Source organism: Myotis yumanensis, unplaced genomic scaffold (assembly GCF_028538775.1).
Source record: "Myotis yumanensis isolate MYYU_CA2020_CCGP unplaced genomic scaffold, mMyoYum1.0.hap1 SCAF_1, whole genome shotgun sequence".
Lineage (NCBI taxonomy): Eukaryota > Metazoa > Chordata > Mammalia > Chiroptera > Vespertilionidae > Myotis > Myotis yumanensis.
The window spans coordinates 109,689,137-109,704,177 of NW_027223752.1; the positions used below are offsets into that span (position 1 = coordinate 109,689,137).

Below are 15,041 nucleotides of genomic sequence, written 5' to 3' on the forward strand. Positions count from 1 at the left end.
CTCTTCTCTTTCTTTACTAGCCAAATTTTTTTCTTAACTTTTTTTCCTTTTTATTTTCTGTCTTGTCGTTATTGTTTGTTTGATTGCTTGTTAGTTTCTTTTTTTCTTTTTATTTTCTTGCTTCTGTTTTTCCTCTCCTCGCTTGTTCTCTTCTACTAATATCTTAATTAGTTTCAATCACCAACTCAGGCCTATTTACTCTCTATTCTCCTTTTCCAAAAATAGATGAATACACAGATAGATAAAATAAAGAAAGGGAAATTTTTCTTTTATATACATGATTTTTTAATATATATATTTTAATATATATATTTTTCTGTTTTAAAAAAATTTATTACTTTTCTTCTTATACACTCATTCTCTTTCTACCTCCTCTATACTGAATTGTGGCCATTTCCCCATTCCTTCAATTCCTTGACCTTATCTTCTGGAAATAAGCTCTGCCTCCTCAGATTCATCTGGGTGTTTGTTATTTTGGGTGTTTGTTATTTGCATTCTAATCTGAGTGTTTGTTGTTTGCATTTTTTGGATTAGTTGTTGGTTTTTTTGGAGTTTTCTCCCCATTGACATATATATTTCCCCCTTCTTTTATCTTCTCTTTCTTTTCTCTCTTACATTTTTTCCTTTTCTCGTTATCATTTTTGCACTCTTTTCTCTCCCCTAAAACTCTTTTTTCTGGTGGTCACCTTTATTTGGGGTTATTGGTATCATGAGTACGTTTGTGTTTGTTGCCCTGTGTGTTGTGTTTTCCCATGACAGACTTGAGAGGGAAGTTCATAGCTCTACAGGCCTACCTCAAAAAACAAGAAAAAAAATGGTAATAAATTATCTAACCCTACAACTCAAAGAGTTAAAAAGAGAGCAACAGGAAAAGCCCAGCGTAAGCAGAAGGAAGGAAATAATAAAGATCAGAGCAGAAATAAACGACATAGAGACCAAAAAAAATACAAAAGATCAACAAAACCAAGAGCTGGTTCTTTGAAAAGATAAACAAGATTGATGAACCTCTAGTCAGGTTCACCAAGAAGCAAAGAGAGAAGACCCAAATAAACAAAATCAGAAAGATGTGAAGTAACAACCAATCCCACAGAAATACAAAGGAGTATGAAAAAATACTACGAACAATTCTTATTCCAACAAAATGGACAAAATAGACAAAATGGACATATTTTTAGAAAAATACAAGCTCCCAAAACTCCATCAGGTTCAAAAAACCTGAATAGGCCGATAACCACCAAAGAAATTGAAGGAGTAATCATAAATCTTCCAGCAAACAAAAGCCCTGGTCCGGATGGCTTTACAGGGGAGTTCTATCAAGCATTCAAAGAAGAACTAAAACCTATCCTCCTCAGACTATTCCAAAAAATTCAAGAGGAACGCATACTTCCAAGCTCTTTCTATGAAGCCAGCATTACCCTAATTCCAAAACCAGATAAAGACACCACAAAAAAAGAGATCTACAGGCCGATATCCTTGATGAACATAGATGCTAAAATCCTCAACAAAATTCTAGCAAGTCGGATCCAGCATTACATTAGAAAGATCATACACCATGACCATGTGGGATTTATTCCCACGACCAGCCCCACCCCCAATTGGCCCCCCAACCCCAATGGGGGCGGGGCCCGCCAACCAATCACCCGCAGCCCCTCCCCCCAGCTGGCTGGCCCCTGATGGACTCTCTCACCCTGGGCCTGCTCCGCCCCTGATCACACCCACCACCCCAATAGGGGGCAGGGCTGGCCAGTCAACCTCCTGCAGCCTCTTCCCCCAGCAGGCCCCACCCCCTATGAGCCCCCACCACCCTGATTGGCCCGTAGGCCCTCCACCAAGCTGGCCCCGCCCCTGATTGCCCTCCCACCCCAATATGGGGAGGGCCGGCCAAACTTCTGCAGCCCTGCCCCTTATCGCATCCCCCACCCCAATAGGGCTAGGGCTGGTCAGCCAACCTTCTGCAGCCCCTCCCCCCGGCAGGCCTCCACAACCCTGATCGGCCCGCAGCCCCTCCCCCTGGCCGCCCCCGCCCCTGATCGCCTTCCCCACCCCAATAGGGGGCAGGGCTGGCTGGCTAACCACCCATGGCCCCTCCCCCAGGCTGCTGGCCCTCGATTGGCACCCCCTCCCCATTTGGAAGCAGTCCACCACCCACAGCCCCTCCCCATGTCCAGCCCCACCGACAAATCACCCGCGGCCCTGGCCCCCAGCCGATCTGGCCCTGATTGGGCCCCAATCAGGGCCAGCCAGCCAATATCCCGTCATCTCCTCCTCCCAACAGACCCAGCCCCGATCCGCCCCGACTGATGCCAGGCTGGCCGGACCCCACCCATGCACAAATTCATGCACTGGGCCTCTAGTCTTTTATAAACCTAACTAGAGGCCCGGTGCACAAAAATTTGTGCACTCTGGGGGGGGGGGTGTCTCTCAGCCCGGCCTGTGCCCTCTCGCAGTCTGGGACCCCTCAGGAGATAACGACCTGCTGGCTTAGGCCTGATCCTGGGTGGCAGAGGGCAGGCCCAATCCCTAGGTGCAGCCCCTGGTCGGGCTCAGAGCAGGGCCGATTGGGGAGTTGGGGCATGGCCCCGTCATGCACAGAGCAGGGCGGATCGGGAGGTTGTGATGCCACCCTCAGTCACGCTCAGGGTGGGGACGATTGGGGAGTTGGGGCACCGCCCCGTCACACTCAAGGCAGGGCTGATGGGGAGGTTGCGGCGCCACCCCCGTCACGCACAGAGCAGGGCCAATCAGGGTGTTGGGGCGCTGCCCCCTGTCACGCACAGAGCAGAGCCCATCAGGGGAGTTGGGGCTCCGTACCCTGTCATGCAGAGAGCAGGGCCAATCAGGGGGTTGGGGCACTGCCCCCTGTCACGCACAGAGTAGGGCCGATAGGGGAGTTAGGGCACCGCCCCCTGTCACACACAGAGCAGGGCGGATCAGGGGGTTGGGGCGCCGCCCTCTATCACCCACAGACAGGGCCGATCAGGGGGTTGGGGCGCCGCCACTGTCACACTCAGGGCAGGGCCGATGGGGAGGTTATGGCTCTACCCTGTCACACACAGAGCAGGGCCTGTGGGGGGAGGGGGGGGTTGGGGTGCTGCACCCTGTCACACACAGAGCAGGGCCAATCAGGGGGTTGGGACGCCGCACCCTGTCACACACAAAGCCGCAGGGCGATCAGAGGGTTTGGGCGCTGCACCCTGTCACGCTGATCCGGTGCCAGGAGGCCTCTCGGCTCCGCTGATCCTGGTGCTGGTAGGCATATTACCCTTTTACTATATAGGATAGAGGCCTGGGGGCTGGCTGGTTTGCCCTGAAGGGTGTCCTGGATCAGGGTGGGGGTCCCCACTGGGGTGCCTGGCCAGCCTGGATGAGGGGATGATGGCTGTTTGCAGCTGGTCACACACCCTTCAGGGTGGGGGTCCCCACTGGGGTGCCTGGCCAATCTGGGTGAGGGGCTGAGGGCTGCTTTCAGGCTGGCGGTTGTTGACTGAAGCTCCCAACCGCTCCTTTTTTTTCTCTTTTTTTTTTATTTTATTCTGGGCCAGCTTTAGCTCTGGCTTTAGCTCTGAGGCTTCCACTGCTGAAAGCAGGTATCTGGTTTGTTTGTGTTCTATAATCGAAACAATGTATAACTCCAGCTCCGAGATCCCGGCTGGCTGAAAGCTGGTTTCTGGGGTTTTATTTAGCCTCTATATTTGTTAGAATGTTTCAAACTGCCAGCTCAGAGGCCGGCAAGTCAGGTGGGGAACGTTGGAGTCTGCAGTCACTGGAGCAAGCAAGCCTCATGTTCGCTTCCAGCTGCCTGGCTGCCGGCCACCATCTTGGCTGACAGTTAATTTGCATAAGGATATGCTGATTAGCCAATGGGAAGGATAGCGGTCATACGCTAATTACCATGTTTCTCTTTTATTAGTGTAGATGGTAACTACACACACAAATTCCCAAATCAGGACAAATAGCTTAAAAAAAGAGGAAACAGAGGGAAGAAGTATGGAATACCACCAAACAAAAACAACAGACAGAAACACAAAGGAAAAGAACCAATGGAGACCCAGAGCTACCAGAAAACAAAAGATAAAATGGCTATAGGAAATGCTCATACATCAATAATTATCATAAATGTAAATGGTCAAGTTCACCAATAAAGAGGCACTGAATAGCAGAGTGGATCAAAGAAACAAAACCCAACAATATGTTGCCTACAAGAGATACAACTAAGCTGCAATAACAAAGGTAGATTCAAAGTAAAAAGTGGAAAATGATTCTCCAAGCAAATAATATCCACAGAAAAGCAGGTGTAGGCATACTTTTATCTGACAAAATATATTTGAAGATAACAAAGATAAGAAGAAACAAAGATGGACACTTTATAATGATAAAGGGAACACTCCATCAAGAAAATATAACACTTATTAATATATATGCACAAAATCAGGGAGCACTCAGATATATAAAACTACTATTCACAGAACTAAAGAGAAAAACAGATCCAAACACAATCATAGTTGGGGACCTTAATACTCCACTGACAGTTCTAGACAGATGAACCAAACTGAAAATCAATAAAGAAATATCAGCCTTAAATGAAACACTAGACCAAATGGACATAATTGACATTTGCAGAACCTTTCATCTGAGAACATCAGATTACACATTCTTTTCCAGTGCACATGGAACATTCTCAAGGATAGACCATATGTTGGGTCACCAAACTAACATTAACAAATTCAGAAAGACTGAAATTATACCAAACATATTCTCCAGCCATGATGCCTTGAAATTAGAAATCAACTGCAAAAAGGTAGTAAAGAAACTCACAAATACTTGGAGATCAAACAATATACTACTAAAAAATCTGTGTCAAAGAGGAAATAAAAGATGAGATCAAAAGATATATAGAGACAAATGAGAATCACAATACAACAGATCAAAACTTCTGGGATGCAGCAGAAGCAGTAATAAGAGGGAAGCTTATATCATTACAGGCCTAACTCAAGAAACAAAAGAAGCCGAAACCGGTTTGGCTCAGTGGATAAAGCGTCGGCCTCGGACTGAAAGGTCCCAGGTTCGATTCCGGGCAAGGGCATGTACCTGGGTTGCGGGCACATCCCCAGTGGGAGATGTGCAGGAGGTGGCTGATCGATGTTTCTCTCTCATCGATGTTTCTAACTCTCTATCTCTCTCCCTTCCGCTCTGTAAAAAAATCAATAAAATATGCTGGGGTCCAATCCCAGCGGGTCCAGGGGTCCCCAAAGGTGTGGACGGAGTCGGCGAAGAAGGAATGACACGAAGACAGCCTTCAGTTGATCAGCAGCCTAGTCAGGACCTCTAGCCAGGATCTCCAGCCAAAGTTCTGGTCAGAGTTCTGGTTAGGAACTGATCAGGATCTGACTAGGATCTGATGTTTATTGTCTTGTTACATCTGTATTTATACCAGCCGATTTTAATCCTGTCAATTTCTATTACAAAGGTTAGGGCGTTTCTTATCTCCATTCCAGGGAGTAAAGATTATGTAGCTTAACTACCCGCCTGGCACTTAATTAAGGGGTTTTATCTCCTCCCTAACTTCAGGGGAAAATCCCTACCTGGGGAAACAACCTTTCTCGGAGAGGTGACCTTGGTTAAAACACATAGCGCTAAGGGGAGCAAACATATTAAGAACAGTATGCTATATACGCCAGGTCCCTTGAAACATATGCTGTGCAGACGTTTCTTCTCTGCAGCGACTGTGTCAAGCAGCAAGGATGGACCGGCTCCCGGCAAAAATATATTTAAAAAAAAAAAAAAAGAAACAAAAGAAATCCCAAGTAAACAATCTAACATCACATCTTAAAGAACTAGGAAAAAAAGAACAAAAGCAACCCAAAGTCAGTAGAAGAAAGACAATAATAAAAATTAGAGCAGAATTGAATGAAATAGAGAAAAAAAGACTACACAAAAATTTGATACAACAAACACCTAGTTCTTTGAAAAGAATGAAAAACTACTGGCCTCACTCACTAAGGAAAAAAAAAGGAAAAGACCCATATAAACAAAATGGAGAAATTACCAGACACCACAGATATGCAAAGCATCATACTAGAACAGTGATGGCAAACCTTTTGAGCTCGGCGTGTCAGCATTTTGAAAAACCCTAACTTAACTCTGGTGCCGTGTCACATATAGAAATTTTTTGATATCTGCAACCATAGTAAAGCAAAGACTTATATTTTTGATATTTATTTTACAAATTTAAATGCCATTTAACAAAGAAAAATCAACCAAAAAAATGAGTTCGCATGTCACCTCTCACACGCGTGTCATAGGTTCACCATCATTGTACTAGAATATTATGAAACACAGTATGCCTCCAAATTCAATAATCTAGAAGAAATGTATAAGTTTCTAGAAATATATAACCATTCTGGACTAAATCCTGAAGAATTGAAAAATCTAAATGGACCAATCAGTATTGAGGAAATTGAAATAACCATCAAAAACCTCCCCAAAAATAAAAGTCAAGGACCAGATGGCTTTACCAGTAAATTCTACCAAATGTTCAAAGAACACTTAAAACCTCTCCTTCTTGAACTCTTCCAAAAATTGATCAAGAGGTAATACTTCCTAACATATTCTATGAGAGCAATATAATCCTGATATCAAAACCTAGCAAAGATAATGCAAATAAAGAAAACTACAGTCCAATATCTCTGATAAATACAGATGCAAAAATCCTAAACAAAATACTAGCAAATCAAATATAATCCTATCTGATAAAGAGGGGATATACTAATTGACCCTCACACCATCACAAAGATGGTGGTGCCCACGGCCAATAAGGAGGGAATATGCTAATTGACAGCCCTGTCCTCAAAGATGGCGGTGCTCAGTCCTCTCAGCTCTGCCAGGGTGGCAGGCGCATGGCAAGGCCTGCCCCTGTGTGCCTGCCTCCAGAGACCCCTCAGCCCCCCAGCGCCAGCCCGAGGCACAGGCAAGCCTCGAATGGTGGCTGCCCAGCCCTCCAGGGTCACCCGAGGCTCAGGTAACCAGGGCCAGCCGAGGCTTGCGCTGCCAGCAGTGGCAGCAGCAGAGGTGTGATGGGGCATCGCCTTCCCCTGATCGCCGGGTCGCCTCCCGCCCCCGAGGGCTTCTGGACTGTGAGAGGGGGCGGGCTGGGCTGAGGGACTCCCCCTCCAGTGCATGAATTTTCATGCACCGGGCCTCTAGTAGTACATAAAAAATAATACATCACGACCAAGTGGGGCTCATTCCAAGGGCACAGGATAGTTCAACATACACAAATCAATCAATGTAATACACCACATCAACAAAAGAAAGGAAAAAAATCATATGATCTTATCAACTGATGCAGGAAAAGCATTTGATAAAATATAACACCATTTATGATTAAAACACTCAATAAAAAAGGAATAGAAGGAATGTACCTCAACAGAATAAAGGTCATATATGATAAACCCTCAGCTAATATCATAGTTACTGGTGAAAAACTGAAAGCTTTGCTTCTTAAGATCAGGAACAAGACAAGGATGTTCACTCTCACCACTCTTATTCAACACAGTGCTGGCAGTCCTAGCCAGAACAACAAGGCAAGAGAAAGAAAAAAATGGCATCCAAACCAGGAAGAAAGATGTAAAACTATCACTTTTTGTGGATGACATGATTCAGTATATAGAAAACTCTAAAGATCCCACCAAAAAACTATTAGAAACAATAAGCAAATACAGTCACGTTGCAGGATACAAATTCAATATGCAAAAATCCATTGTCTTCCTGTATACTAAACATAAAACTTCAGAAAAAGTGAAGAAAAAAAAACACACACACAAAAAATAATTCCTTTTGCAATTGCAGCTAAAAGAATAAAATACCAGCAATAAACTTAACAAAGAATGTGAAAGACCTATATACTGAAAATTACAAAGCATTATTAAGAGATTGAAAAAGACACAATAAAATGAAAAAATATCCCGTGTTCATAGATTGGAAGAATCAACATAGTTAAAATGGCCATATTACCCAAAGCAACATACAGATTTAATGCAATCCCCATCAAGATCCCCAATATAATTTTTCAAAGAAATAGAACGAGAAATCAGATTTGTATGGAACCACAAAAGACCCTGAATAGCCAAAGCAATCCTGAGAAAAAAGAATGAAGCTGGAGGTATCATGCTACCTGACTTCAAATTATACTACAGAGCTACAATAATCAAAACAGCATGGTACTGGCAGAGAAATAGACACACAGATCAATGGAACAGAGTAGAGAGCCCAGCTATTTTGACAAAAGAGCCAGAAACACACAATGGAGTAAAGACAGTCTCTTCAATAAATGGTGCCAGAAAAACTGAAAAGCCACATGCAAACGAATGAAGCTGGATTACAGTTTGTCCCTTGTACAAACATTAATTCAAAATGGATCAAAGACTTAAATATAAGACCCAAAACAATAAGTTACATAAAAGAAAATATAGGTAACACACTTATGGACCTTGTTCATAGAGAATATTTTGTGAACCTGACCCCAAAGGAAAGGGAGTAAAGGCAAAAATAAATGAATGGGACTATATCAAACTAAAAAGCTCTGCACAGCAAAACAAAGAGGCAGCCAACCAGATGGGAGATAATATTTGCAAACAGTAGCCACAAGAAAGGTTTAATTCCCAAAATACATAAAGAACTCATAAAACTCAACACCAAACAAACAACCCTATCAAAGAGTGGGCAGAGGACCTGAAAATACACCTTTCCCAAGAAGACACAGGAACAGCCAATAGATAAATGAAAAGATGTTCAATCTCACTGGCAATTAGGGAAATGCAAATCAAAACTATAAGACAGACACCACCTCACACCTGTTAGAGTGGCCATTATCAACAATACAAGCAATAACAAGTGTTTAAAAAAGGGAACCCTCATCCACTGCTGGTGGGAATGTAGACTGGTACAACTACTATGGGAAACAGTCTGGCGATTCCTCAAGGAATTAGGAGTAGAGCCCTGGCCGGTTTGGCTCAGTGGATAGTCGGCCTCTGGCCTGAAGGGTCCCAGGTTCGATTACGGTTGGGGGCACATGCCCAGGTTGTGGGCTCGGTCCCCAGTAGGGGGCATGCAGGAGGCAGCCAATCAGTGATTCTCTCTCATCATTGATGTTTCTATCTCTCTCTCCCTCTCCATTCCTCTCTGAAATAAATAAAAATATATATTAAAAAAAAAATTAAGAGTAGAGCTACCATATGACCCAGCAATCCTTCTCCTGAATATATACCTGAAAACCTCAAAATCATGTGTTCGCAAAGATATATGCACCCCTATGCTCATTGCAGCACTATTCATGGTGGCCAAGACATGGAAACAACCATATTGTCCTGCGACAGAGGACTGGATAAAGAAGATGTAGTTCAAATATACAATGGAATTCTATTAAGCTATAAGAAAAGATGAAATAGTGCCATTTGCAATAATGTGGATGGGCCTTGAGAACATTATGCTAAGTGAAATAAGTCAGTCAAAAAAGGCTACGAACTGCCCTAACCGGTTTGGCTCAGTGGATAGAGAGTTGGCCTGTGGACTGAAGGGTCCCAGGTCTGATTCCGGTCAAGGGCATGTACCTTGGTTGTAGGCACATCCCCAGTAGGGGGTGTGCAGGAGGCAGCTGATCGATGTTTCTCTCTCATTGATGTTTCTAACTCTCTATCCCTCTCCCTTCCTCTCTGTAAAAAATCAATAAAATATATTTCAAAAAAAAAGGCTACAAACCATAGGATTTCATTCATATGTAGGATATAAAACTGAAACTCATGAACAAAAACAGCAGTGTGGTGGTTGCCAGAGGGAAGGGATTGTGGGTAGAAGAGGGTCCTAATATATGGTGACAGAAGAAGATCTGACCATGGGCACCCGGTGCAATATACAGATCTTGTAACATAGAAACTCACACCTGAAACCTATATGTTCATGTTGACCAATGTCATCCCAATAAATTTAGTTAAAAAAAAATTTTGCCCAGATATAAAAATAAATACTACAAGGGATAAATGAAGTATAAAAATGGCTCTAAATTCAAATAAAAAATTAGAAAATGAGTGTTTTAAGTATTAAATTCTATACTTTCTTCTAATATCAAAAGTTTTTGTAATTTAAAACTGCTTAAGAGCTGATAATAGGTTTAACTATGAGTAAGAGTCATGTTTTGACAAAGAACTCTATGACAGCCTTAGCATTTGAGTTTTAATATTAGTAACTATAATAATTTACATTCTTCCTACAAAGTACATAACTATGATTTCTGAATATATTTTTATATCACAAGCAATTAAGAGTTTGGAAAATATTTAAAGTGATATAACATGGAGACAATTATTGAAATTCCTTAGGTCTTCTAATATATATCCTGCAAACTTACCATCTGTACACTTTTTTCCAATTCCTGGGGAATCGCAAATGTAGATGAAGGAGCCTGAGTAAGAGGCCATGCGCCAGCCTAGAAGAAAATAAGTAAAATAAAAAAGTTAAATAGACAAGCATCTAACTTGTTAATAAATATTTATAAAATGATTTAAACTAAAGCACCTCTTTTTTCCTTTCTCAAAATGTTGATAAAACCCATTAGCATTACTATCTTGGCATATTTCATTCCAAATCAATATAACATATAACGTTAAAAGATACAATCCATTGATTAAAGAAAATGCAATGAGGCCTCTATTTATTAATTGTTTGGATCAGGCTATTTAAAATGAGTAGTAAATGCCTACAATAAAACACATATTCATACCTGTAGAACATATATTTGAAAACTAATTCCCAAATCTATTACTGTATCTTGATTTTTGATAAAATTGTTGAACTTATTGTTGAGATCAGCACTGACACTCATATCTGTATACATCCGATGTAGCTTGCTGGTAAACTCATAACCACATGCTTGCTGTAAAAACAGTTTAAAAAATGATTTAAAAAGAATAATAATAAACCATATTAATTAATGAGAACATGTTACTATTGCTAGTTCTATGGTCAAGGGTCTGCATATTATATTCAAGTCTACACTTCAGGAAAATTATCAACTACTAAATATTTTAGCATAAATATGTCTCAGCTACTACTTACTTCATCAAGGTATAAGCTAAAATTATGCAAAAATAAACTAAAATTCAACTGCACTACAAAACTTGTACTTAAATAAATATTTCAGGTACATTCATCTACACTAATAAAAGAGAAACATGGTAATTGGCGTACGACCGCTACCCTTCCCATTGGCTAATCAGCGTATCCTTATGCAAATTAACTGTCAGCCAAGATGGCGGCTGGCAGCCAGGCAGCTGGAAGCGAACATGAGGCTTGCTTGCTCCGGTGACTGCGGACTCCAACCTTCCCGGCCTGCCTTGCAGGCCTCTGAGCTGGCAGTTTGAAACATTCTAACAAATATAGCCGGCTGGGATCTCAGAGCTGAAGTTATACATTGTTTCGATTAAAGAACCGAAACAAACCAGCAGCGGAAGCCTCAGAGCTAGAGCCAGAGCTAAAGCTGGCCCAGAAGAAAAAAAAAAGAAAAAAAGGAGCGGCTGGGAGCTTCAGTCAAAACCGCCAGCCTGAAAGCAGCCCTCAGCCCCTCACCCAGACTGGCCAGGCACCCCAGTGGGGACCCCCACCCTGAAGGGTGTGTGACCAGCTGCAAACAGCCATCATCCCCTCATCCAGGCTGGCCAGGCACCCCAGTGGGGACCCCCACCCTGATCCAGGATACCCTTCAGGGCAAACCAGCCAGCCCCCAGGCCTCTATCCTATATAGTAAAAGGGTAATATGCCTCCCAGCACCGGGATCAGCGGAGCCGAGAGGTCTCCTGGCACCAGATCAGCATGACAGGGTGCAGCGCCCAAACCCCCTGATCGCCCTGCGGCTCTGTGTGTGACAGGGTGTGGCATCCCAACCCCCTGATCGGCCCTGCTCTGTCTGTGACGGGGTAGAGCCATAACCTCCCCATCGGCCCTGCCCTGAGTGTGACAGTGGTGGCGCCCCAACCCCCTGATCCGCCCTGCTCTGTGTGTGACAGGGGTCGGTGCCCTAACTCCCCTATCGGCCCTACTCTGTGCGTGACGGGGGAGCTCCCCAACCCCCTGATGGGCCCTGCTCTGTGCATAAGAGGGGGGAGCTCCCCAACCCCCTAATGGGCCCTGCTCGGTGCGTGACGGGGGGGGGGAGGGGGGAAGTGCCCCAACCCCCTGATTGGCCCTGCTCTGTGAGTGATAGGGGGCAGCACCCCAACCCCCTGATTGGCCCTGCTCTGTGCATCACAGGGGGTGGTGCCGCAACCTCCCCATTGACCCTGCCTTGAGTGTGACAGGGGGCAGTGCCCCAACCCCCCAATCGGCCCTATCCTGAGCGTGACTGAGGGTGGCATCACAACCACCCAATCCGCCCTGCTCTGTGCATGACAGGGGGCGGCGCCCCAACTCCCCAATCAGCCCTGCTCTGAGCCCGAGCAGGGGCTGCACCTAGGGATTGGGCCTGCCCTCTGCCACCCGGGAGCAGGCCTAAGCCAGCAGGTCGTTATCTCCCGAGGGGTCCCAGACTGCGAGAGGGCACAGGCCGGGCTGGGGGACCCCCCTCCCCCCCGAGTGCACAAATTTTTGTGCACCGGGCCTCTAGTTTATAAATAATACAAAACTTTTGTTAAGTTAATACTGTTTATCTTGTGGATAAGTCTTTATCAATATACAAGGTGTCCCAAAAAATGTATACACGCTTTAATAGCTGACAGCTGTTAAATGAAAATCTACACTAATAAAAGACAAAGATGCTCATTGACCATACCTTCGCTACACCCCAAGCCACGCCCACCAGCCAATCAGAGTGACTATATGCAAATTAACCCAACCAAGATGGTGGCTGGCAGCCACAGAGCTGGAGCAAGCAGGAGGCTTGGTTGCCCCGGTGATGGAGGAAGCCAAGCTTCCCGCCTCCCCTGAGCTGGCTGTGGCCTCCACTCATGACAACAAAGTTTCAATTATAGAAGACAAATAAATCCCAGATACCTGCTTTCAGCCAGCCTCCACTGGGAGCCTGGGTGGCTGGGGGCCGTGGCCAGCCTGAAAACAGCCATCAGCCCCTCACCCAGGATGGCCACACCCTCATGGGATGAGGGTCCCCGCTGGGGGGCTTAGCCAGCCTGAAAACGGCCCTCAGCCCGTCACCCAGACTGGTCAGGCACCCCAGCAGGACCTCCCACCCTGAAGGGGCTGTGGCCAGCCTGCAAATGGCCCTCAGCCCCTCACCCAGAATGGCCAGGCACCCCAGTGGGGACCCCCACATTTAAGGGGCTGTGGGCAGCCTGCAAACACCATCAGCCCCTCACCCAGGCTGGCCAGGCACTCCTATATAATAAAAGGGTAATATGGAAACTGACCCTAACAGCAGAACAACTGGGAATCACTGGTCACTATGACACACACTGACCACCAGGGGGCAGACGCTCAATGCAGGAGCTGCCCCCTGGTGGTCAGTGTGCTCCCATAGGGGGAGCTCTGCTCAGCAACAAGCCAGGCTGACAGCTGCCAGTACAGCGGTGGTGGTGGGAGCCTCTCCTGCCTCCTCAGCAGCGCTAAGGATGTCCGACTGCAGCTTAGGCCTGCTCCCCGCTGGCAAGTGGACATCCCCTGAGGGCTCCCGGACTGCCAGAGGGATGTCTGACTACCAGCTTAGGTCCAATTCCCCGGGGAGCGGGCCTAAGCCAGCAGGTGGTCATCCCCCGAGGGGTCCCAGACTGTGAGAGGGCACAGGCCGGGCTGAGGGACCCCCCCGAGTGCACAAATTTTTGTGCACTGGGCCTCTAGTAAAATATATTTTCATAAACACTGCCTTTATAATTATATTCTAAATGTGTATACATTTTTAGGGGACACCTTGTATATAGAGAGATCTGTCCTTTAATACAGTATTTGCATATCCCATCATATAGATATACCATTACACATTTAACCAGTCACCGGCTGATTATTTCCTGTTGTTATATCTAATTGCTACAATGAACATCTTTTTGTGCTAGCAGAATAATTTCTATGACATTATCAGATCAAAGGCTCACATTACCTTTAATTTATTGATCATGGCTTCTTCAGAATCCATAGACATAGATAACCCGTGAATTAAACGTTTCGCCAGCATTCTTGCGTAGAACTATATTAAGAAATATTTCTAAAGGTTAATTCCTTTCTGATGACTTAAATTTCAAAAATAAATAAAATTTGACTAAACCAAATAAAACTTCTCTATTCACAACTTACCTTTTGAAAAACATCCTTATCATCGATATATTTGAAAACAGTAATGAAGCTGGTAAGTTTGTCTTCCACTTCATTCTCAGTCATCCCCTTTGCTGATTTCTTTAGTAAGTTGTCACAGTACTTAGCAAGCTCAAATAGAAATTGACAATATATCTTATAAAGGGCCCTTCTATACATACATATGCCTCAAAAAAGGCAAAGGACAATAGTACAAAATATCAATGAATAAGTTCTCTGCCATCTTAAAGCTTATGTTTTTAAAATTATGAATATGCACTAAAGAATTTAAAATATGTCATAAGGCAAATTTTAAAAAAAACTATAAATAATTCAAAAATCTAATCAACACAGTGAACAATAAAACACTGACATAAACAACAGAAGTTTCAAAAGAACACCTAGGTGCATTTTGAGTAGTTCTATAATTTTCTACATTAAACAATTACTTTTTTTATTCTTACCACAACTTTATAATTAAGTTTTCTTTAATTATCATCAAATTTCCTTTCAATTTCATAAATAAAATCTCTATGAGAAGTAATCAAATTATTTCACAAAAGACATACTTTAAAACCCAAACTGTACTGCTTGGGTTTTAGAAGCCTTACAAAAATTGGAACGACAGAGAAAATTAGCATGGACTCTGCATAAAGATGCACACAAATTAGTGAAGCGTTTCATATTATAAAAACAAAAAAAAAACACCAAACTTTATTAAATAAAGTATTTTTTCCCTCCAGTTATTTCTCAAGAAA

The 15,041-nt window shown here is 44.0% G+C and overlaps 1 protein-coding gene and 1 non-coding gene across 4 annotated transcripts in view; one reads left to right on the forward strand and one right to left on the reverse strand.

The window, feature by feature from the left end:
• CUL2 (cullin 2) overlaps window positions 1–15,041 on the reverse strand; it is a 163,543-nt gene that overhangs the window by 38,887 nt on the left and 109,615 nt on the right. For all 3 annotated transcript variants that reach the window (XM_070429466.1, XM_070429457.1, XM_070429476.1), the window contains exons 13-16: window positions 14,287–14,415; window positions 14,093–14,179; window positions 10,775–10,927; window positions 10,403–10,480 (exon numbers count right to left, since the gene is read on the reverse strand). In XM_070429466.1, the coding sequence (XP_070285567.1) occupies window positions 10,403–10,480; window positions 10,775–10,927; window positions 14,093–14,179; window positions 14,287–14,415 (447 nt within the window). The remainder of the gene's footprint in view (window positions 1–10,402; window positions 10,481–10,774; window positions 10,928–14,092; window positions 14,180–14,286; window positions 14,416–15,041) is intronic.
• LOC139000439 (U6 spliceosomal RNA) lies at window positions 14,871–14,973 on the forward strand. Its single transcript, XR_011469620.1, has one exon. It is a non-coding gene; the product is annotated as a U6 spliceosomal RNA (small nuclear RNA).